The sequence below is a fragment of the Silene latifolia genome, chromosome Y (genome assembly GCF_048544455.1).
Source record: "Silene latifolia isolate original U9 population chromosome Y, ASM4854445v1, whole genome shotgun sequence".
NCBI lineage: Eukaryota > Viridiplantae > Streptophyta > Magnoliopsida > Caryophyllales > Caryophyllaceae > Silene > Silene latifolia.
Genome location: NC_133538.1, coordinates 202,872,701 through 202,895,231, shown reverse-complemented (window position 1 = coordinate 202,895,231; position 22,531 = coordinate 202,872,701). Strand labels below are relative to the sequence as shown.

Below are 22,531 nucleotides of genomic sequence, written 5' to 3'. Positions count from 1 at the left end.
ACGGCGACTCAACGCCTTGCACAACGTCCAGCTATACCAACGACGTATACAATGGGCATTCAACAAAAAAGTCAAACCCAGAAAACATCAAAGAAGGCGACTTGGTCCTCAAGTCGGTTCGAGCACCGTTACCCGTATATCCGAGGGGGAAATTCAAACCCAATTGGGCCGGGTCATACCTGGTTAAGAAAATCCTTTTGGGGGGAACACTGAGATTGAGTGACCTAGATGGGGAGGACTTGACAAACCCAACCAACCTAGACCAACTCAAGAAATACTAACCTTGAACCTTAGCACCACAACCTTTCCCTAGTTTCATAACTAGTGACCAGCACTCTCCCTTTCAAGTCAATTCCTCAAAAGTTCTGATTTGAAATTACATGTTTAATCGAGTCTAAGTTACGGTACCTTGCCATATTTCCAACAACCTTTTATTTGTCAAAGGCACCATCCATTTGGACTCAATCAAAACACCTGAACTACGAGCATGGTTTGATTTCACCAATTCAGGTGAATACGTAAGCAATCATTTCTTACGCAAGAAGGATACAACCACAACACCCAAACAAAAATATACACCCCACTGAAACAAAACACTTGAACTACGAGCAGGGGCGAAGCTAGGACAAAATAAGAGCAGGGGCCGGTTTTCATTTCATCGATGTATATTCATTCATTGACTCGGCGTAAACCTCATGCCGTTGTCAATATACAATACTCCATAGGATTTATAAATTATTACGGTCTCACAGAGTTTATAAAACATACAAATTTATATTTTTTTTGGGAGTAAATTGATAAAGAGTACCAATATAAAGACTCTTTTTGTAAACAGTACTATTAGAATCAATAATTTGTGATCAGTACCAAAATATTAACTTTTTTCTATTAATAGTACCAAGTCGCCTTTTTACTCTAGTTTTTTTCATAGTTTTCATATGTATTCATCTAAGAGAAGGAGTTTCAAAGTGGATGAGTTGAGATTTGTACTTGAATGATGGTTTCTTGGACTTTATCTAGTAGGTGAAGATTGGATTTTTATGCGACTTGGTACTATTCGTAGAAAAAAATTAATATTTTGGTGCTGATTATGAATTAATGATTATGTTGGTACTGTTTATAAAAATGGGTTCTTATATTGGTACTGTTTATCAATTTACTCTTTTTTTTGTTATTTTATTGAATTACACGTAATAAGACGATTATAAATAAATTAATTAAGGTGAGAGAAAGGTGGTGATCACTAATGATAACATTTATTAACAAGAATCATTTCCAAGGATAAAAATATGGGTCTTTTTTTTCTAATTGTGAACTACTAAACAAAATTTTACTACTTATAAATTTACAAGATTATTGTCAATAGAAAAAACAAAATATAGATAAGGCTGTGAAAAAATACATTAAAAATGCGGCTACCATGATTGGAACACACAACCTTTGCACATGAAGCACAGAGTTACTCAATATACAAACCACTATGCCAACTTGTTATCAGTGATTATTATGCCACGCATATTATACTTATGTGTAGAAACTAACCTAGGCTATGGCCCGCTCGGCCCGGGCGTAGCTCCGTCACTCACTACGAGCATGGTTTGATTTTACCTCTTCAGGTGAATACGTAGGCAATCCTTTCTTACACGAGAATGATACAACCATCCCCACAGACAAAAAACCAACAATCCATACAAACTTCAAAAAAAGCATCCCTTTCCTCAGAACAAAAAAAAAACAACACAAAAAAAACAAAAAAATGCCTTTTCCCTTCCCACAACAATCCCCTTCACATGTGCAATGTTTAAGACAATTCAAACCGAATTAACTCTACAAGATGGATGGAGAAATAGCGAGTGTTCACAACATTTTCTTAGCACAAGCAATCCTCTTATTTAATTAATAATAGGAAGGATTACAAACTTGACAACAAATAAAGCTAAACAAGTCCACGACTTGCCGAGCTAGAGTGTCGAACAAGACATCATACATAGTAATACTAACACACACAAACACACGATACATAGCTAATACAACATAATAAAAACACAAAAATACTAATATAACATAATAACAAAACGGGTAATGAAGGTCTTCACTCTTCCATTCTACCCTTGCCTTTTCCTTCGGGATACATCTACCCCTTGTTCTTCTTAGCCCGCCTAGAATGGGCTTTCTCTTCAGAACGGATCCTCAACGGATCTGCAACGGCAACCCGGGTTCTTGCACGACCCAATACTCGGCCCAAGCTGAGCCCACATGCGGCTCACCGCTTCTTTGGGACCCAAGCTCCTCTTCTTCAATGGCCTCATCACATCCAAGCTCACACCATTGCCAAAGTCATCAAAGTAGGCGCGGTTTCCCTTACTCGTCTCCCTATACTTGAGGTCGATGACTTCATCCTTGCGGAACTTTGACATTTCTTCCAAGGTTGAAGCTCTTGACCATTTGACATAAGTGGAAGTCACCCATGTCGTTGAAGCGGGGTCTGGTACATCCCAAGTAGGCCGAGTGGCCCAACACCTCTCGAAAGCCTCCACAAGCTCGGAGTTTCAGAAAACACTCTCTTGGACGAGAGTATCTTGAGCGAGCACCTTTTGTTGACGGCCCATTTGCCTCATAACCCTTTCCGGATAAATGAAGGAAGCAACCTTCAAGCCCACAACCATCAAAGATCAAGAGGAAGTGGCCGGAGTAGGCAACACCATAAAGGACCTCAAGTGCTACCACGGTACCACCCAACGGATGTGAGGACCACCCTCCTCAACCAATTTCGAGGTCCAATAGGCCTCGGTGCATGCAAAGCTATCCGCATACAACTTCTTCCTCATGGTAAGATGACGAAAAGAGTAAGAAGAAGCATCAACCGGAGGCTCAACATACCTTAGCCTCTCCATGAGCCATACTTGGAGGACCTTGGAGATCCAAACGAAGGGACTTCTCCAGAAGAACCCTTCTTATCCAAAGCTTGAACAATCTAACAGAGAACTAGCCAAGACGGATCCCATCCGTGCTCCATTTGCTCGACAACATGAATGAGGGTCATGTTACCATACCGCCTTGGCCCGTCCTTCGTCAAAGCATCAAGAAGGAGGTAAGCATGCACTAGGTAAAAGGCAAGAGCCCTTCTCCTAGCCACCTCCGAAATTTTAGCATCCAAGCTATCAGAAAAGATGTTGATAAGTGACAACATATCAACACCATGACGAGCAAGAAGGAAGTTCACTTGGCTTGTCGACTAGCTTAGCATGGAACGAAACTTCTCCTTATAACACAACCGAGTAGGAGGAAGCACCGGAATACAACTCGGCCACCCTTCAATAGCGCCCACTTCTTCGGCAAGAGGGCAAATTTCACCTTTTGGGAAAACGAAAACATGATGTTTCGCATCCCAAAAGCAAGCGCATGCTTCAAGGAACGAGGATTGCACCATGACTTGACGAAGCACTAACAATTGACCAACTCCATCATAATGAGTTGATACTTCTCGGGGACGATAAATCCCGACACCAATATCGCAATCTATTTTCGAAAGTATCCATGAATTATTTTTGTGGAAGAAGAAGAGAAGGTTTTCTTAGAGATGTTTTTTGTGTTTCGCATGATGAAATAATGAAGCTCAAATATCCCTATTTATACAAAACAATCAGCACCTTTTTTTAGAAAAAAGAAAAAGTCCCTTACATCGCCCAGGGGCTCGCATCTCTTTGGGCTGCTTCTAAAAATATGCACCTTGACTTGTCCTTGTCAACTTGTGCTTCTTTCTGACACCTCGCTTTTCTCACCTTAGGGCTCATGCCTCTTTAGGCTTACCCATAAATTTTTGTGCTTTCTCACACTTACATTTCCTTGGGTTCATGTTTTACGATATCCGACACGGTTTCCACAACGCAACTTTAAACATACGGGTTTTTCTCTTCTTTTTTTTAGGGGGGAAGGGATAGTCGCCCCGATCCGCGACGGATCCTTTCCATGTCAGTCGAAATTCTTTTGCAAAATTGATAACATAACATCAATTTTCTCAAAACGCTTATGCAAATTCGAGTCTTGATCTCGAAAAAATCAAAATCAAAACATTCACAAAATCATTTTAAAATTCCTCCATGGCGGCTTGAGTTTTAATATTTTGGCAAAATTCGATGCGTTTTAATTCAAAACCGAATTAATTCTTCTCAAAATTTCAAAACAATTCCATTTGAAAAATCCAAAGTGACGTTTTGTCACAGAATTTTCAAAATTATTTTTAACAAACAATTTAAATTTTAATTTCAAGTCATCATGGTTATTTTTGTTTTCAACATATACTTTGCATGTTTACGTGTACACGTATGTGCTACCTATTGCCTGTTTTCTATACTAACAATGCAGGAACAAATGTCGAAGCAATCGGGGAATCAGGCGTTGACCGTGCTTCTCCAAAACACAACACAAAAAAAAAGCCAAGAAAAAAAAACTACAAACCAAAAACACATATATACAAACCGCATCACGCAAAATACATCAACACACATTCGATACAAATGACTGACCATACAAACAGGATCTGGTGCAAATACTTATCATACAGACACTGGCCTAAAACAATGAACTAGGGGCTATCCGCCACCTACCGAACTAAGCACTCCCCGAAAAGAAAGGGAGAAACATGAAAGGAAAGGGAGTAACAGTGGAAGCAGAGGTGGTTACAATAACGACAACCCCTCTTTCCTACTCTGAAACAAAAAGGGAAAAAGTGTCTGGCACATTTCGGATAGCATAATGATCAGGAGATGTGACACAGTGCATTGCCCTGATGTTGAACCCCAATCATCAGAACTAAGTGATGATTGAAAGCCGCAACATAGTGCGTCGCCTTGATATTGACCCCCAATCATCAGATGTCCAACTCTCTGCAGACATTGACCGATGATCAAAACGTGATCAAAGGCCACCAGCAAGAAACACAACTCGACGAAGACGAGATGACAACCGTCTCTCCCCCTCTTGGATCTTCCTCCCCCTCCAAGGCCTCAGCCTCGGACCCAGCAGCCCTCGAACAACCACCTAAAATTAAAACAAAAAATGGCAGCAGAAATTTCGGCATTACGACAGCACAAAACAGAAAAAATGCAAAACAAAAGCAAACAACAACAAGGGCAAACCCGCCCAATCCTATCCAACACAAAAAACTCACAAAGAAAACGACTCGGCCTTCTTTTCAAGCAAAAGACGAGTCAAAACAATAGCAAAAAAAAGCAAAAATAACCCACCACCCTCGGGCCCACACAAGGTCTGCAAAAACATAAGCAACAAAAATTCGCGATATAACTGGACATTTTACACAGCTCAAAAAGGGTAATTTTACGCCAAATCGAGCGCAAACAGGTCAAAAATTCAAATTACGGTCACGACAATGCAACGTGACTCGATCACGCCCCAAGACGACCTTAACTCCCGTTAAGGTCTATTTTAAGCAATATGGCTCAAATTGAGCCCAAACAGACGCTCATTTCGTCAGCATAAGACCGTTTGATAAGGGCAAAATGTGGAATTTCGCCCCTAGCACCCAACAAAGGTTTAACATAGCAAAAACGGCCTTCCCCGTCTACAATGCAACCTAGTGGGGCACACGACTCGAGCAAACAAGCACAACATTGCAAAATGAGACGGTTTCTTATCTCATTCGCGTTTTTCGCACCTAGGGAGCGCGAACGGGGACGAAAATGCGAACCAAAAGCACCCCTATACTCCTTAACAGGTTTCTAACCTAATGCAAGCATCAATACCACTCGAAAATGGGCAAAACAAAAACGCCCAAATCGATTTCGAAAGGGTTAGGGTTTCGCCCTAATTCAATCAACAAAAAGGCAAACAAATTCAAATGGAATCAAGTGGATTTACATACCTTGAGATGACATCATGGCAATGCCACGAACACAAGCAAAAAACAGGATCAAAAATAGCGTTTTTTGGGCGATATCTTTGTTTTGTCGAAGAAGATAAAGAGGAATGAGGAGCTATTGCTTCTCGCGTCTTTTTAAGAAAATAAGGAGAGGCTCCTTACATCGCACAAAGGCTCGCGCCTCTTCAAGGTGATCCCAGCAAAATGGTAAAATTTTTGGCTTTGGCCCATATTCACACGAATTCGCTATTTTCACAAATTTTAAATTACGGAATTAAAAACCGTTATTTCCAAACAAAAACCAAATAGCGAAACTCAAACTCGCTATTTTCCACAAATTTCAAATGACGGAATTAAAAACTGTCATTTTCAAACAAAAAAAAAAGCGAAATTCGAACTTGCTATTCCTCCAATATTTCAAATGACAGAATTAAAAACCGTTATTTTCTTCACAAAAACCAATTAGCGAAATTCAAACTCGCTATTTCTCAAAATTTTCAAACAATGGAATTAAAAACCGTCATTTTCTTCACAAAAAAACAAAATAGCGAAATTCAAACTCGCTATATCTCAAAAATTTCAAACGACGGAATTAAAAACCGTCATTTTCTTCAAAAAAAAAATAGCGATATTCAAATTCACTATTTCTCACAAATTTCAGACGACGGAATTAAAAACCGTCATTTTAAAACAAAATCTAAATAGCGGAATTAAAACTCGCTATTTTTCACCAATTTCGAATCGCAGGGTAACGGAACTAAAAACCGTTATCTTCCAAACAAAGTAGCAAATGGCGAAATTCACATTCGCTATTTCCACAAACTCCGAGCGACGGCGATAAAAACCGTTACTTCTCTTCAAAATTACGAATGATAGTACTAGAGGCCGCCAACCACAAGAGCGAGGCTCAAACTACAAAAACACTATCTCTTCCCGGCATCGTAAACATCCCTCATAAACATCAAAATCCCCCAGCGGAACCCTTTGAAACCCCCCCGCGGAGTCCACTAACAACAAGCAACCTCTTGAAATAAGCGTGATAAATCCGGCTATTTCCCGCAGTTGATTACTCGACCTTCAACGACTGTAGAGTTTCCAAGCAGCAACCTCGTGAAATAATCCCGATAAATCCGGCTATTTCCCGCAGTCGATTACTCAACCTTCAACGACTAGCAAGTCTCTACGCAGCAACCTCTTGAAATAAGCCAGATAAATCCGACTATTTCCCGCAATCGATTACTCGATCCTCAACGGCGGGCGAGCCTCTACGCACCCTTAACGACTAGCAAGTCTCTACGCACTAACCTCTTGAAATAAGCGTGATAAATCAGGCTATTTCCTGCAGTTGATTACTCGACCCTCGACGGCTGGCGAGGCTTTACGCGCGAACAAGAAACAATTCAAGGACGTATCCCTAAGATGCCTTAGGTATCACTCCTTCCTATGGCTGGCGAGCCTTTATACGTAGTCTAACGGACTTTAAATGACCCAAGCTGACAGTTGACAAACTCTAAACTGTCCCCGACGGCAGGTCCTTGACTCGAATCCCCGAGTCGCATCGACGTCACCCTTCCCGACGGCAGGTCCTTAGTCCAAATCCTTTTGAGCCGCCTTGACGTCGCTTCGGTTTTCAGGTTGTAATCTTCGATTGACCTGGGGGATGTACTTTAACTTTCGCCCTGTCCAAGCCTCAGTCAAAGCGGGGGCTTTGTAGATACCCAGTATCAGTTGAATCCCCAACAAACACCCGATGATTATCGGACTACAACATGCTTAGGAATGGCTACGTTTGATCGACAGTTTATAAAAACTACGCGTCGTAAAACTCAAAAACAATTTCGAAAACAAAACATTTCAAAAATACCTGGAAGTGTTTTATGCATAACGACGGGGTCGCAATGACACTAACTAGAGTCAAAACCGACATCGGACAAAAAACCGACTCAAAATTCCAATCCAGACTCCAACAACGGGTAAAACCGAGTCAAACACAAAAAACAAACATCACAAACCTTCCATGCTATCTATTCACGGTATACTTGATGGTGAATTACAACAATCATGTCCTACAAAACCTAGGATAGAAAAAACCACAAATCCAAATGCGTGATGGTGACAAGATAACTTGAAGACCAGCGGACATGCTCGCGCATCTTTAAGTAGCCCAGGTGGCCACGTCGCTCAAAGCGCACACAAGCATACAATCCTCTATAAAAACCCCTCAAATGCCACCACTTGAAGGTACGCGAGCATCCGCCCCCTCTTTTCTCCCTTAAAATTCTAGACCTCGACTTTCCGAGTCAACAAACGACACGTATTTTCGACTTACCGATTGAGAATACGAGCCATACACATTGTTTGGTACCGTCATCGTGCATTAAATTACTTGACTTACCACTTCGACCAACTACATCATGACTAAAGAAAAGCAACACTCCATACTTTACAAAAACGGTTTTAAATCGAGTATTCCGACTCACAAATTTACACACTGCCGATTTCTTGTCAAGCAATCTAGCATGTAAGTATGAGGGTGCAATTAATCCTCCTCTTTCATGCTCTTTTTATCTTTTTTTATGACTTTAACATGCTAAAACATTCATAACATGATCCAAAATACGGATTGATTGAGCCAAAACTGAGTTTTGACCTGAAGTAGAAGCCCCTAGTCACAACTAGGTGGTTCGCACCTCTTATGGCACCTCAGGTCAGAACTCAAATGTGTTTGAGTTCATCTTTCCTTCATTTTCATTCATTATTTGCAATCGTTTTTCCATTTCAAATATTTCAAATCCTTTTTTTTTTATAACAGGCTTTTTTAACCATAAATTGTACTCACCCTTGGTTCCTCATACTATGACGGTTTAATCCGTGACTCGGTGATAATATTTGGTTAATTACATTTTAAAGGGTATTTTAAATCCCTCTTTTCATTGGTTTACATTTGCAAAAAAAACATATTAGTCATACACAAATAATCATCCTTTGTTCTACATACCATGTCGGTTTAATCCGAGTACGATGATGAACTTTGACTAATTATAAAGCAATGAACTTAATATAATTAGTTCATATCAAGCACTTTTTACACTTTATTGACAAAACAATGAACTTAACATAATTAGTTCATAACAAATATTTTCACATCCTTTTTACAAAACTATCCATGTCAAGCTTGCAAAACCGAACCCGGCATCGAATATTGTCAACATAATGATAATTATTCCAAGACTCGTTCTTCATATTAGCACAAAAAGCGAACTTAATGACCTTTTCAACAAAATGGGTTTTGACACCCTTTTACAAACAATTTTCACAAACAATTTCATAAGCATTTTAAACAACCAGGAGACACCCTTTAGGTCGTCGCCTGTCTCGCGCTTAAACAGGCCTTCTGATTTCCAGTTTTTAAACCTGGACAGGTTTCCTTCCATTGCCTTATGGTCGCGCCTCAATAGGCCGCCTGGCGCTACTTCTGTTTCCTTTCCAGCACTCGTCTAGGACGATCCCAACTTCGGTTAACCCAAATACGGGACAGATCAGATTGATGAGTTCCCATTTTACAAAACACTTTTCTAAGACAAATGGATCATGTTATGCACCATAAACCCAACTCGGTAAATGGATGTTTAATTTCCGTCTTGTATGCAAAAAAAAACATTAAATCCAACTTGACATCAATTACTTGATACTTGGATAAACAACCGACTTAGAAAACTTTCGCATGTTAGGTTTAAACTTGTGGATGCGCATTCATGCATTTAAACTGTTTTATCAACTTTTGCACTTTTGTACCTATATCAAGCACCACTTTTTGCCTTGATTGACCTAGGTATAAAGTGGACTCGAACGGTTTCCAGGCATCCCATAACTGCTTGGTGGCGACTCTGAACATCTCTAGCATTATTTCGAGACCTTTGCCGAGATAAAACCGGCCGATCTAAAGCGATCCGGTCGAAAGCATTTCTTACGCCGCCGAGCGTGGCTTTCCGACCGCTATACGCCCACGGATTTACCATTGTCGTGTAGGTGGCCCATGTCCACAATAAGAGCTACCTTCTCATGAATGACGTAAATGTCCATTTTAATATACTTTGTTCGTTGATGATTGACGGGGTTACCCCAAAGGTAGACAACGCTTACATTGTCACAATAAACTAGTGTGGATGGGAGAATTCAGATCCACATTGTTTTGAAAAACGTTTGGAGTCGCCACAAAGATTAAGAAAAACTCGGAAACCATTTTGAAAAGAGTTTGGGTTCGTTGTGAAAGTCAGTGATGGGAAGTTCGTTAATAAAACAACCACCCCCGCCCGTTGCAATAACGGCCTTCACTAAAGACTACGATGGCTAATTGGATAAGACTACGATCGTTTCTATGAAACTGCAAACGTCATTTTTGAGCCTAACATGGGAACTTTTGATGTATATGGTGATGAAGAAGACGGAATATAAAAGATAACCATTTTCTCATCACATGCAAAATGGCCTAAGACTTGGTATTTATAGGCATTTCAATATGCAAAGAAATGGTGAAAAGTGAGGAGACAAGAGCATATGGTTAGGCCATAAAGTCCTCAATTTTATCTCTATAAAATTGGTCCATGTGGTATGATTTGGGTCTTATTTTGAGTTTTGACATTTTTCCCACAAATGCTTATAAGTCATATATTTAATTATCCTATATAATTAAATTTTAATTTGACAATTTAACAATTAAATGTCACAATTAATTAGCAAATATACACTTAACTTTTAAGTGCGATTCGACCATTATATCAATATATAACGGGTCACATAAAACCGAATTATCTAAATTTACAACTCCTTGTAAATTTAATAAGCTAATAACCTCTACCTCACACTATATATATATATATATATATATATATATATATATATATATATATATATATATATATATATATATATTAAGATCAAGTGAATCCTTCCCTCAAGTGTGAGTCCATAAGTCCTCATCCAAGCCATCGGATGAGGAAAATGGATGGCTGAGATTAGAAGAAAAAAAAGGGGATTAATACACTAATTTAGTGACTCCCTCTCTCTCTACCTCACTAATTAATCACTAATCCACCTTAATTCACTATATATCATTTTCCTTTCATTTATTTCGCTTTCATCTCACATAATATCATTCATTTTCTCCCTCTAAAATCCAAATAAATAAAACTCCAAAACTCCCTCACTCACCAAAACCTACCCGCCACCCCCACACCCCACCACCCCGCACCCGCCACCACCACACCCCACACCATCACCACCACCCACCCCTACTGCCACCCTCGCCTTCCCGCCGCCAACAGCCCACCAAACTACCACGCACCTCACCCGACACACAACCCACCAGGCCACCACCGCACCTTCGCCCTCACAGCCGCAACACTGAACCACCACACCATCAACAACACCTACACCCTCTAGCCACCACCAGTCCAGCCGCCACAACCTGACACACCCTCCACACCTCCACTCCGGTCGCCACAACGCGACACACCCGCCAGAACGCAGATCTGGGCTCTTTCCTCGTTTTCTGCTCTGCCGCGACTTTATTTTTTTTTTTTTTGAAATTTTCATATCTGAGTAGGTGTTTTCTAATATTTTTTTATTTTTTCCCCTTAAATTTCATATAGTTTTATCTTATTTTTTATTTTTTCAGATTTTGTTTATGTATTTGTTTAAATTTTTTTTCTCGGATTTTGTTTATGTTTTTTTGTCTTGTTACATGCATTTTTAGATATAAGTTTTTGAAAAGAAATTTGATTTTTTAAAATTTTAGATCACACATAATATCATTTTTTTTTCGAGTGAAGTTGTGTTAGTGTTGTTGTGATGGTGGAGGATTGATTTTTAAAAAAAAAAAAAACAAATGAAAAAGTTAGATCTAGTTTTAAAAATTCCACTTATTTCTATTAAGATTACACTTATCTTAATCTTTATCTTTATTAAAGTTACACTTTTCACTATTAAAGTTACACTTTTCTCTATTAAAGTCACACTTATTAAAATTACAGTTTTCTCTATTAAAATTACATTTTTCTCTATTAAAATTACATTTTTCTCTATTAAAGTTACATTTATTAAAGTTACACTTTTCTCCATTAAAATTACAATTTTTCTCTATTAAAGTTACATTTATTTATTTATTGAGTTTTTAGTGAGATAAAATCTTCCTCTTTCTTTAATATCAAATAAATCTACCAAAAGGATGAGAGAGAAACTAGAGAGAGAAAATCCTCTCTAATTTCTAACTGATTTGCTTCCTTCCTACGCAAGCATGGCGAGAAAGAAGAAATCATCTAATAATCCTATACAATCTAATCAAAAAAATCAAAAACACGTTGATATTACGCTTTCTAATAAGGGGAAATCCCCACAACGCCATATTAGGTTTTCATCGCAGGAATTTGAGTCTGATTTGGAATCTATCTTGGAGAACGACGAACAGCGGGATGAACCTGTTTCAGAGCTGGAGGCACCGAATTCCCCAATAGTCCAGATTACACATGATGATGTTGCTGGTGAGGTGAATTACTGGTCTACTTCAGTTTTTTGCTACATTCTTGGTGCAAATCCACCGAGTAATGTAATTTCGGGTTTTGTTAAAAGAGTTTGGCAAGCTCAGGGGCTTGATAAAGTGTCTTTTATGCCTAATGGGATTTTTCTCGCTAGGTTTAAAACAAAAGCTCAACAACAAGCAGTCTTATCTAATGGTCATCTTCTTTTCGATAATAAGCCTGTTATCGTGAAAGAATGGACGCCTGAGACGCTGTTAGTTAAGCATGATGTTACTCGTGTGCCTATTTGGATGAAGATATTTGGGTTGGATGTGAAATACTGGGGTTTAGAGAGCCTGAAAAAATTGTGTGGGACTGTGGGTACTTTCATTAAGTGTGATAGTGCTACTGCCCATAGGGATTTTCTAGGGTTTGCAAGGATTATGATAGAGGTGGATATTGGTCAGAATTTTCCTACAATGATCTCATTTAATGATGAACATGGTGTAACTCAGTCTGTGCGAGTAGTGTATGACTGGCTTCCTCTGGTTTGCACTTCTTGCAAGGGGATGGGTCACCTGGCAGAGAATTGTAGGAAGGAGAATCCAAAACCTGGTGTGAAAAAAGCTTGGAGACCTAAGGTGACTAAAACTGCTGCTGTTCAGGTGCCAAAAAGTTCTGTGCAAAATGGACATCACCTCAAGTAGTTGTCCGGGCAACTGTACCATGTACTCCAACAAATGCGGTGGATATTGTCACTCCTGTTGTGGTGTCTAAACCTATTGTTGAGAGTTCTCTTCCCCGCAGGTTCATAACCAGAATTCTTAGGTCTGACACTGGGGAGAAAAGAACTTTTACTCCAAGGGGGATGCCATTCATGGAAGCCTTATCCCAGTCTATTCAGAAGACTAAGCAGAGCATAATCTTGAATAGAGTTGTTGAGAGAGGGGAGAGTAGCCAATCCAGATTAGATAATGGATAGTTGTGGGTCTTGGAACATTAGGGGGCTGAATAATCCAGTTAAACAAAAAGAAATAAGGAGGTTTTTACTCCAGAATAAAGTAGGATTATTTGGTTTGGTAGAAACTAAGCTCGAAATAAGTAGTTGGAATAAAGCTAGAAGTATCATTTGTGATCAGTGGTCTATATGTACCAATTTCAGTCTTCATAAAGGAGGTCGAATTTGGCTCATGTGGGACCCTCAGTCTGTGATTGTGGATGTTTGTGATGTTACCAGTCAATGCATCCATACAAAAGTGTTTGATAAAGCTAGGCAAAAGTACTTTTGGTTTACTGTTGTTTATGGGTTTAATAAACCTGTGGAGAGAGAGCCTTTGTGGGACAGTTTGAGGAAGTTTCATGGCACTGTTACTGGTCCCTGGCTAGTTTGTGGGGACTTTAATGCTGTCATGGGTAAGGATGAAAGAATTGGTGGGAACCCTGTCACCCTTGCTGACATCAGGCCTTTGCTGCAGGTGGTCCAAGACTGTAACCTGGCAGACTTGACAGCTAAGGGTAACTTCTTTACATGGACTAATAAGCATGTGTTTGGTGCTAAAGTCTATAGTAAAATTGATAGGGCCTTATGTAATGATGATTGGATGGTTCATTTCCCTCTTAGCTATGTTCATTTCTTGCCTGAAGGCATGTTTGATCATAGCCCATGTTTGGTTCGTTTTGATGAGGTGCGAGAGAGGAAGAGTCAGTAGCTTTAAGTATTATAATATGTGGGCTATGGCTGATGAGTTTGAGAACCTTGTAAAGCACGGCTGGCAGTTGGAGTTGCAGGGGACTCCTATGTTCAGAGTGATTAAAAAGTTGAGGGGTTTGAAGGGTGCTTTCAAGAAGTTGGACAAGGAACATTTCTCTGATATTGAGAACTTGACTCACATTACTGAAATGGCCTTGCATCACTATCAGAATATCCTTGCTAAGGACCCTCTGAATGAAGAGATATGTTGTGCTGAGAGGAGTTGTGCTCAGGAATTGACTGCTTTGATTCAAGCTAGAGACAGTTTTTTGAGGCAAAAAGCAAAGACTGAATGGGTAGAGCATGGGGATGATAATACTAAATTTTTTCATGCTAGCATTAAAACTAGAAGAGCAAAGAATAGGGTTTATCAGGTGAAGGATAGACATGGGAAGATGTGTTCGATCCCGAGGGAATTAAGGGCGCTTTTGAGGAGTACTATCGAATCTGGTGGGTACCTCCCACCCTGTGACTGCCATTAATGAGAAGATAGTGAAGTCTGGTAAATGTTTGACTACTGAACATTGTGAGGCACTTACTGCTCCACTATCTGATGCTGAAATCAAAAATGCAATGTTTGATATTCCTGGAACAAAGGCGCCTGGCCCTGATGGGTATAGCAGCCAGTTTTTCAAAGATACTTGGCACATCGTGGGGCAGGATGTGACCAATGCTATCAGAAGTGCATTCCAATCTGGATCACTCTTAAAGCAATGCAATACCACCATTATTACCTTGGTTCCAAAAGTTGATATGCCAAATCGTGATGCGCTTCGGGCCTATTGCCTCGCAAACACCATTTACAAATGCTTGTCTAAAGTATTGTGTAATGATTGACTAATATACTACCCGACATTATCGGTCCCTCCCAAGGTGCATTCATCAAAGGACGGGACATAGTGGGTAATATACTTATTTGCCAGGACTTGATTAAGTTGTATAAGAGGAAAGCTTGTTCACCAAGGGTACTTATGAAATTAGATCTTCAAAAAGCTTACGATTCAGTGGAATGGTCTTTTGTGGAAGGTATGCTTAAGGCTGTGGGATTCCCTGAGCTTTGGGTAACCCTTGTCATGCAATGTGTGTCCACTCCTACTTACTCTATAGCTTTGAATGGAGAGAATTTTGGTTTCTTTCCTGGCAAAAGAGGATTGAGACAGGGGGACCCTCTCTCCCCCCTTCTCTTTACCCTATGCCTGGAGTACCTTAGCAGAATCATTGGGGTCATCCAGCAGCATAGGAAGTTCCATTTCCATCCTCTTTGTCAGAGAATCAAGCTCACCCACCTTTGCTTTGCTGACGACCTTATAATGTTCTGTAAAGGAGATAGGTCTTCTATGGAGTTTTTGATTCAGTCCTTTGAATATTTCTCAAAAGCATCAGGACTTGTTATGAATAGGGGAAAATCCAATATTTACTTCAATGGAGTAGATGAAGTATTGATTAAAAATGTTGAGGAGCTCACTGGCATGAAGAGAGGCACTGTACCATTTAAGTACTTAGGTGTGAATGTTTCTCCTAAAAGGTTATCAGTCCTGGAATGCTCTTCACTAGTTGACAGGATTGTGGAACGTATTCAAAGACTTGGATCAAGAAAGCTTTCTTACGCTGGTAGAGTTGTCTTGATTCAGTCTGTGCTTAGTTCCTTGCATACTTATTGGGCTCGTATTTTTGTTTTGCCCAAGTCTGTTATTGCTCGAATTGAGGCTATTTGCAGATCATTTTTATGGCATGGGAATGAGACTCGTGAAAACCCTGCCTTGGTTTCTTGGGATGCTATTTGCCAACCAAAAAAACAGGGTGGTTTGGGGATTAAACGATTTTATGAATGGAACCTTGCAGCTATTGCAAAATATGCATGGTGGATAGTGTAAAAGCGACCATTTGTGGGTCGTGGTGGGTTCACTCTGTTTACATCAAGTCCGGTTCCTGGTGTACGTATAAACCTAACAACTCTCATAGTCGGGCTTGGCGTATGGTGTGTAGAGTCAAAGATAGATTTAGGGGCTTACTCTTTGAGAATGATTGGTGCACGTCTGGTGCACGGTATACAATTGGAATTGGCTATAAGTGGTTATTACCTGACAGGGAACCTGTGAGGTGGTACCCTTGGGTTACTCAGCGATGGAGTGTGCCTAGACATCTCTTTTGCTGTTGGCTTGTGGTACAGGGTCGGTTGTTGACCCAAGACAGGTTAAGGAGGATGCATATCATTGATCATAATTGCTGTGGACTTTGTGGAGTTGATGAAGAAACACATGATCATCTCTTCTTTGGTGTGTTTTAGCAGAAATGTAAACATTTGGTCTCTGATCGTGTAAGATCAAGTTCCCGATCGAATAGTATTGATTGGTGGTTGAAATGGAGAAGCGAAGCTTTGGGCGGAAGAAGGGAATGGTCATTATCTTGTCTAGCTTAATCTATTGGATTTGGGCGACGCAACAAGTGTAGAGTGGAAGGCATAGTGTGGAGGCCTCCAGTTCCTTCAAAAACAAATTCGTCTTGAGTCGTGTATGCGCATTAGCATGATTAGAAGTAACAATGATAAATTTGTAATGTGGTACAATAGTATTAAGTAGGATAGGGGTGAATTTCTTTACCTACTACCTTTTGTAATTGGGATCTTTGATGGTTTTTAATGGAATTGCTTACCTTTTCCCAAAAAAAAAGTTACATTTATTAAAGTTACACTTTTCTCCATTAAAATTACACTTTTCTCCATTAAAATTACACTTTTTTCTATTAAAGTTACATTTTTTCTGTTAAAGTTACATTTTTCTCTATTATTAAACTTACACTTTTCTCTATTAAATTTACACTTTTATCTATTAAAATTACACTTTTTTCTATTAAAGTTACACTTTTTCTGATAAGGTTACATTTTTCTCTATTATTAAAGTTACACTTTTCTCCATTAAAATTACACTTTTATCTATTAAAATTACACTTATCTCCATTAAAGTTACACTTATCTCTATTAAGGTTACCCTCTCAATGACTAAAGTTATACTCTCAAAGGACTAAAGTTACACTCTCCATGGATTAAAGTTACACTTTTAATATGGACTAATATGGAGTAGAGATACACTCTCAATGGACTGAAATTACAATTTAATGGACTAAAATTACACTTTAATGGACTAAAGTTACACTTCTGGACTAAAATTACAATTTAATGGACTAAAATTACACTTTAATGGACTAAAGCTACACTTCTAAAAGACTAAAGTTTCACTTGTAACTCACTCAATTTACAATGAGTTGTGTTAAAATTTGAATAATTCAAAATAATATTTCTCAAAATTTATCGTAAACTTGCTTCAAAATTTAAATTTGTCGTAAAGCGCAAAATTTGTCGTAAACTTGCTTCAAAATTTGAAATTTCAAAATAATATCCGTCAAAACCACTTTCTTTTTGTTAAAGTTACACTTTTTTTTGTTAAAGTTACACTTTTAAACACTAAATGTGTCATAAAATTTGTATAAATTAAACTTTCTCTCAAAAAAATTTGTATAAACTTGAAAGTATAAGAAGACAAATGATAGTGTTAATTGTGTAGAATAATCAATTCGTGAATGTATAATTAAAGCTAGAGAGAGAAAGTGGAATTAACTAGTGTATAGGAAACTAATTAGTGTTAAGTGTGTTTCTTGCTTTCAATCTCAACCATCAATATTGGAAGATCCAAGAGATGTAGTGAGGACTTAGGGACTCAAAATATATGAGGGACTTATAAGAACTTCACTATATATATATTTTAACACCCCTATTTATTCAGGAGCCTTTAGCTATGCCTCCCAAGTAAATGAGAGCGTTACCATCTCGTTTTCCCGAGGTAGTGAATAACAAAGTATAACAAACCAAAGTACTTTAGATAAAATTTAGCGATTACATGTTCTTTAAAAATTAACCAAATTAAAAACTCAATATAAAATAAAATATAACTCGCAGCGGAAATAATTAAAGTGATTAATAAAACTAATGGTCTAGACTTCTAGGTAGACTGACCTAGTCCTAACGCATCCCCATAAGCTCCCAAGTCGGCTAATCTTAAGCACCTGCAAATCTGCTCCCCATTTATGGTTCATCACAGTTGTTCACGAATACACGGTCAACCACGAGGTTGAGTAGGATAACAATCTCAAGACAGATAATATAAATAGTATAAAGATTCAAACACAAATGCCAAACCAACTGTTCTCATAATTCAGCCATCAACCTCCCGTTAAGTCACAATTCAGCCCTCAACCTCCCGTTGAGTAGACACACCAGAGGCAGGTCTACAGAACCAGCGTGGGGCCCTACACCATCACGAAGGTATTAAACGGTGTGTGCCAGTAAGTTTATAATACATCACCCGAAGGCTCTTACCATGATGTCTACCTCAGCCAGTAAGTTCATATCACATCACCCGAAGACTCTAACCATGATGTCAGCCATGCTAAACCTGATATCCAACCCATTATCAAACCAACTGTAGCAACAACAATGGCTACCTACCACACCGTCTCAGGAATAACCAATACAACCGCTTTTAATCATAATATGCAAGACATGCAATAATCTAATAATCCAACAATCCACAACATCCAATTAAATGACAAGATACACAAATAATAAGTCCAGTGAAATCGTCATCCTACCTTTTCAGCAAATACTCCCAAATAGCAATCCAAGCAAAGCAAAGCAATCAAATTTGATCCTTTATAAATCCATAACCTACATAACATAATTATGTACAATTACTACATAAACAACCAACTAATCATGCACTTATCCTATACCCATCACGTCATAATCTTTTTGACAACTTTCAAGCTAAATATCTAATTCTACCGTTTTACAACACAATTCAGCCTCACTATAAAATTCATAATTAATTCAATAAAAATCCAAACGACGCAAGAACAATGAGGTTGGAACCGTAAGACTCATATCTACAGTTCTTGTGAAATACACATTTCTCAAATTTCAAACTTATCGGGGTTTTCTTGAAGGATTTATAAATACTGACGAATTCCGTCGTATAAAAAGTATTGATTCATAAAAAAAGTTCAACATATGATGTTTGAGCAATTCCTTTTCCTAGAATCATCTAGACTCTTCAAAGTTATTGTATGAAAAAGACCCAACTCAATTTCAATTTATAAATTAGGTTTACGAAATAAACTTTAGACTACTAGTGCATTCGCGGGTTCTCAGCCGACATGTTCATAACGAATCTATTATGGAAAATCTACACAGCCAATTGCTACGAAATTTTACAGGCATGAACTAAGCTTGAAAATAACCTAAGTCTATTCTTTATGTTTTCGAAGTTAACGATTTTAAAATGGTCTAATAATTTGTTTAAGACAACTTACAGATTTACAGAATTGTTGTAACTTTATTCTTTAACAAAATCGTCACAACTTTAACTATAGATGATTATATTTAATATAGACATGATTAGGTAATGAATTAAAACTTAAACATGCTTATAAGGATTGAAGATTAAAACTTTGAAAGATTAAAGATGAACTTACGAAATAGAAGATTGAATCCAATAAAAGTAGATGCAAAATCCTCAAATTGATTGCCAATATCTCTATTCCCTTTTTTTCTTCCTTATTATTCCCCCTCTCCCTCTCTAACTTATGTGTGATATTTGTGAAAGTGTAAAGTGATTTATGAATAGGTCTAGTCTTGTATTTATACTAGTAGAAGGTAGGTATAAGGAAGGTACTAGGAAATTTCCTAATTCCTATTATATATTTATTATTATTATTATTATTATTAGTACTATGGTATTTGTAAATTACTATTATTATTATTATTATTATTATTGTTATTATTACTACTACTACTATTATTATACTACTATTATTAGTATATGTTGCATGAGCTACTACACACGGTCTAATACACGGCCCAACTCCCTTTCCCGACTCATTCATTATTTTATTATTAATTATCGTCTTATTTGCAATTATTAGTATAAATGCCTTTTAATTAATTATTTGAATTACATAATTTATTCTTATAAATACTTATCAAATTCGATATATATATATATATATATATATATATATATATATATATATATATATATATATATATATATATATATATATATATATATATAGAGATTGGATTTGGTGATTTTGGTTCTTATGGTGAGTTGTGAGTTGAGGCCTTGGGGGAATCTTAGCCACTAGATTATATTAGAGATGAGTGGCCAAGATCAAATCTTACATGTCATATAAAACCATTGTCATTTACTTATTTTCTCTTTTTTCTAATGTTACTTTTTTTTTTACTTTAATTTTTTTTCTCTTTTTTTACCTCGTGTTATTATGCTTTTTTTACCACTTTGATTTTTGTTTTCTCTTATGTTTTTCTTTAATTTACTCATTATGTTACCTTTTTTTTTCTTTTTGTACCGGTTTTTTTTTTTTACTTGAAATTTTTTTTACTCTTATTTTTTTTACCTCGTGTTATTATGCTATTATTGTGCTTTTTTTTACCTGGATTTTTTTTACGACTTTGATTTTTTTCTCTTTTTTTCCCACATGTTATTGTGTCATTATTGTTATTCCACCGTTATTGTGATGTTATTCCATTTATTATTGTGATGTTATTCTACTGTTATTGTGAATTTTTTTACGCCTTTGATTTTTTTTTCTTTTTTTTTTACGTCATGTTATTGTGCTGTTATTCTACTATTATTCTGCTGTTATTGTGATGTTATTCCGGTGTCACTTTGATATTTTTACTACTTTAATTTTTTTTTACTACTTTGATTTTTTTACACTGTTTTTTACCGCATGTTATTGACTTATTGTGTTGTTATTCTGGTGTTATTGTGATGTTATTTCGGTGCCACTTTAATTTTTTTTACGACCTTGATTTTTTTTCCTTTTTTTTAGCACGTGTTATTGTGTTGTTATTTTACTGTTATTCTGCTGTTATTGTGATGTTATTCCGGTGTCACTTTCATTTTTTTTACGACTTTGATTTTTTTTCTTTTTTTTTTTACCACGTGTTATTGTGCTGTTATTCCGTCGAAAATTCTCAATGCCAAACATAAATTCCAAACATTAGGCAAGCAGTTGGTAAAATATCAACTAGGTATTGTTTCTTTAATTTACGGAGTGCAGTGCAGAATGTAGCTCAAATGTGCAGCCAACAGCATTAATAACACGAAAACATGAAGAAAATACGAACAGAAAAGAGTAAGCCACAAAACTAATCCCCTAAAATGGATCACTTGATTACCCAAGTTCATCATGAAAGAAAAGAGATACATGCCAAATTGCCCGGAATTCTTTATCAGCAACTTTCCAAATCATATATACATTTGGCATTAATGTCCTAAACATAACTCCTGCATATGAAAGACATACTTCCTCCGACCCAATGTAGGAGCTGAAGGCAACAACAAATATTTTGAGAATTTTTGTTAAAATCGAAATTTTTTCTAATCTACCTTATTTCCTAAGTAATTCTATATCGCCATACTGCTAAATCATATATACATATTCGGCATTAATGTCCTAAACTTAACTCATGCGCATGAAAGACATACTAGCCTTGATCCAATTGTAGTTAGCCGGGACAATGAAATTTTGAGAATTTTAGTTAAATTTTTCAAAGTTTTTGCTAGTTTACCTTATTCCCATAGTAATTCGCCCCCTAACAGCAGATCGTTGCTCCACACTGCCTCGACCATTGCTATATCTACTTCTCAATCACGCAAAGCACTACAAAATCATACTAGCTCGTTCAATATTCATTTTACTCCCATGACTCGGCCAAATTAATCTCATCAAATCTTCATTCATCATCGATCGCTTACATCAAAATCATCAGCGTCATCGAAAACATCATCCAAATCCGAGCAACTATCATCAACTATTATCTCGTTCAACCTCACCACCAAACCAACGCCGCTGCCGGATATTCTAATCTCCGTCGCCGTATATCCGACATCATCGTTTCTCGAAGATCCGACAGTTGTGATTGCGTCGCTTGATAAGAAATTTTTATCATCCTCATTGATTTCGCCGCCGGTGACTTCGTCTCTCCTTAATCCAACATTAAAACCAACATTTGATTTGATTCAGTTACTGGAGAACACTTAAATTCCAGAGAATTAACTTTTTGAATTATAACATTGGATTAATAATTTCAATTAAAACTAATAAAGATAAAATACTGTAAATTTGTGGATGAAATCAATGAATTGATTGACGTTAGATTGCCAAAATTAAAAAGAAGTTGATTAGGAGTTATGCGTGTCATTTGGAGTTGGGACATAAGGATTTTAATTTGTTTTTAAAACGGTTGATGTGAGCTGTTGATTTCACTTTATTCAATGGCTTAGATTTCCCCAACTCACAACTCAC

The 22,531-nt window shown here is 37.5% G+C and overlaps 1 protein-coding gene and 1 long non-coding RNA gene across 2 annotated transcripts; one reads left to right on the top strand and one right to left on the bottom strand.

Moving 5' to 3' along the window:
• Positions 1 to 12,173: 12,173 nt before the first annotated feature.
• Positions 12,174 to 14,102, top strand: LOC141629864 (uncharacterized). The gene is made up of 3 exons (XM_074442792.1): positions 12,174 to 13,096; positions 13,201 to 13,374; positions 13,556 to 14,102. Exons 1-3 carry the CDS (start codon positions 12,174 to 12,176, stop codon positions 14,100 to 14,102), a joined length of 1,644 nt encoding a protein of 547 aa, XP_074298893.1.
• A 4,020-nt stretch (positions 14,103 to 18,122) lies between these two features.
• LOC141633682 (uncharacterized) lies at positions 18,123 to 19,781 on the bottom strand. The gene is made up of 3 exons (XR_012538448.1): positions 19,670 to 19,781; positions 18,788 to 18,863; positions 18,123 to 18,591 (listed from the first exon to the last, which is right to left on the bottom strand). It is a non-coding gene; the product is annotated as an uncharacterized LOC141633682 (long non-coding RNA).
• Positions 19,782 to 22,531: the final 2,750 nt, after the last annotated feature.

What these genes read in the sequence shown, in the direction of transcription:
- LOC141629864 (XM_074442792.1), top strand. Translation starts at nt 12,174, where the DNA reads ATGGCGAGAAAGAAGAAATCATCTAATAATCCTATACAATCTAATCAA. An exon ending in CAAAATGGACATCACCTCAA is followed by an intron (nt 13,097 to 13,200) that starts GTAGTTGTCCGG and finishes TCTTCCCCGCAG; the next exon opens with GTTCATAACCAGAATTCTTA. An exon ending in TCCAGATTAGATAATGGATA is followed by an intron (nt 13,375 to 13,555) that starts GTTGTGGGTCTT and finishes TACCAATTTCAG; the next exon opens with TCTTCATAAAGGAGGTCGAA.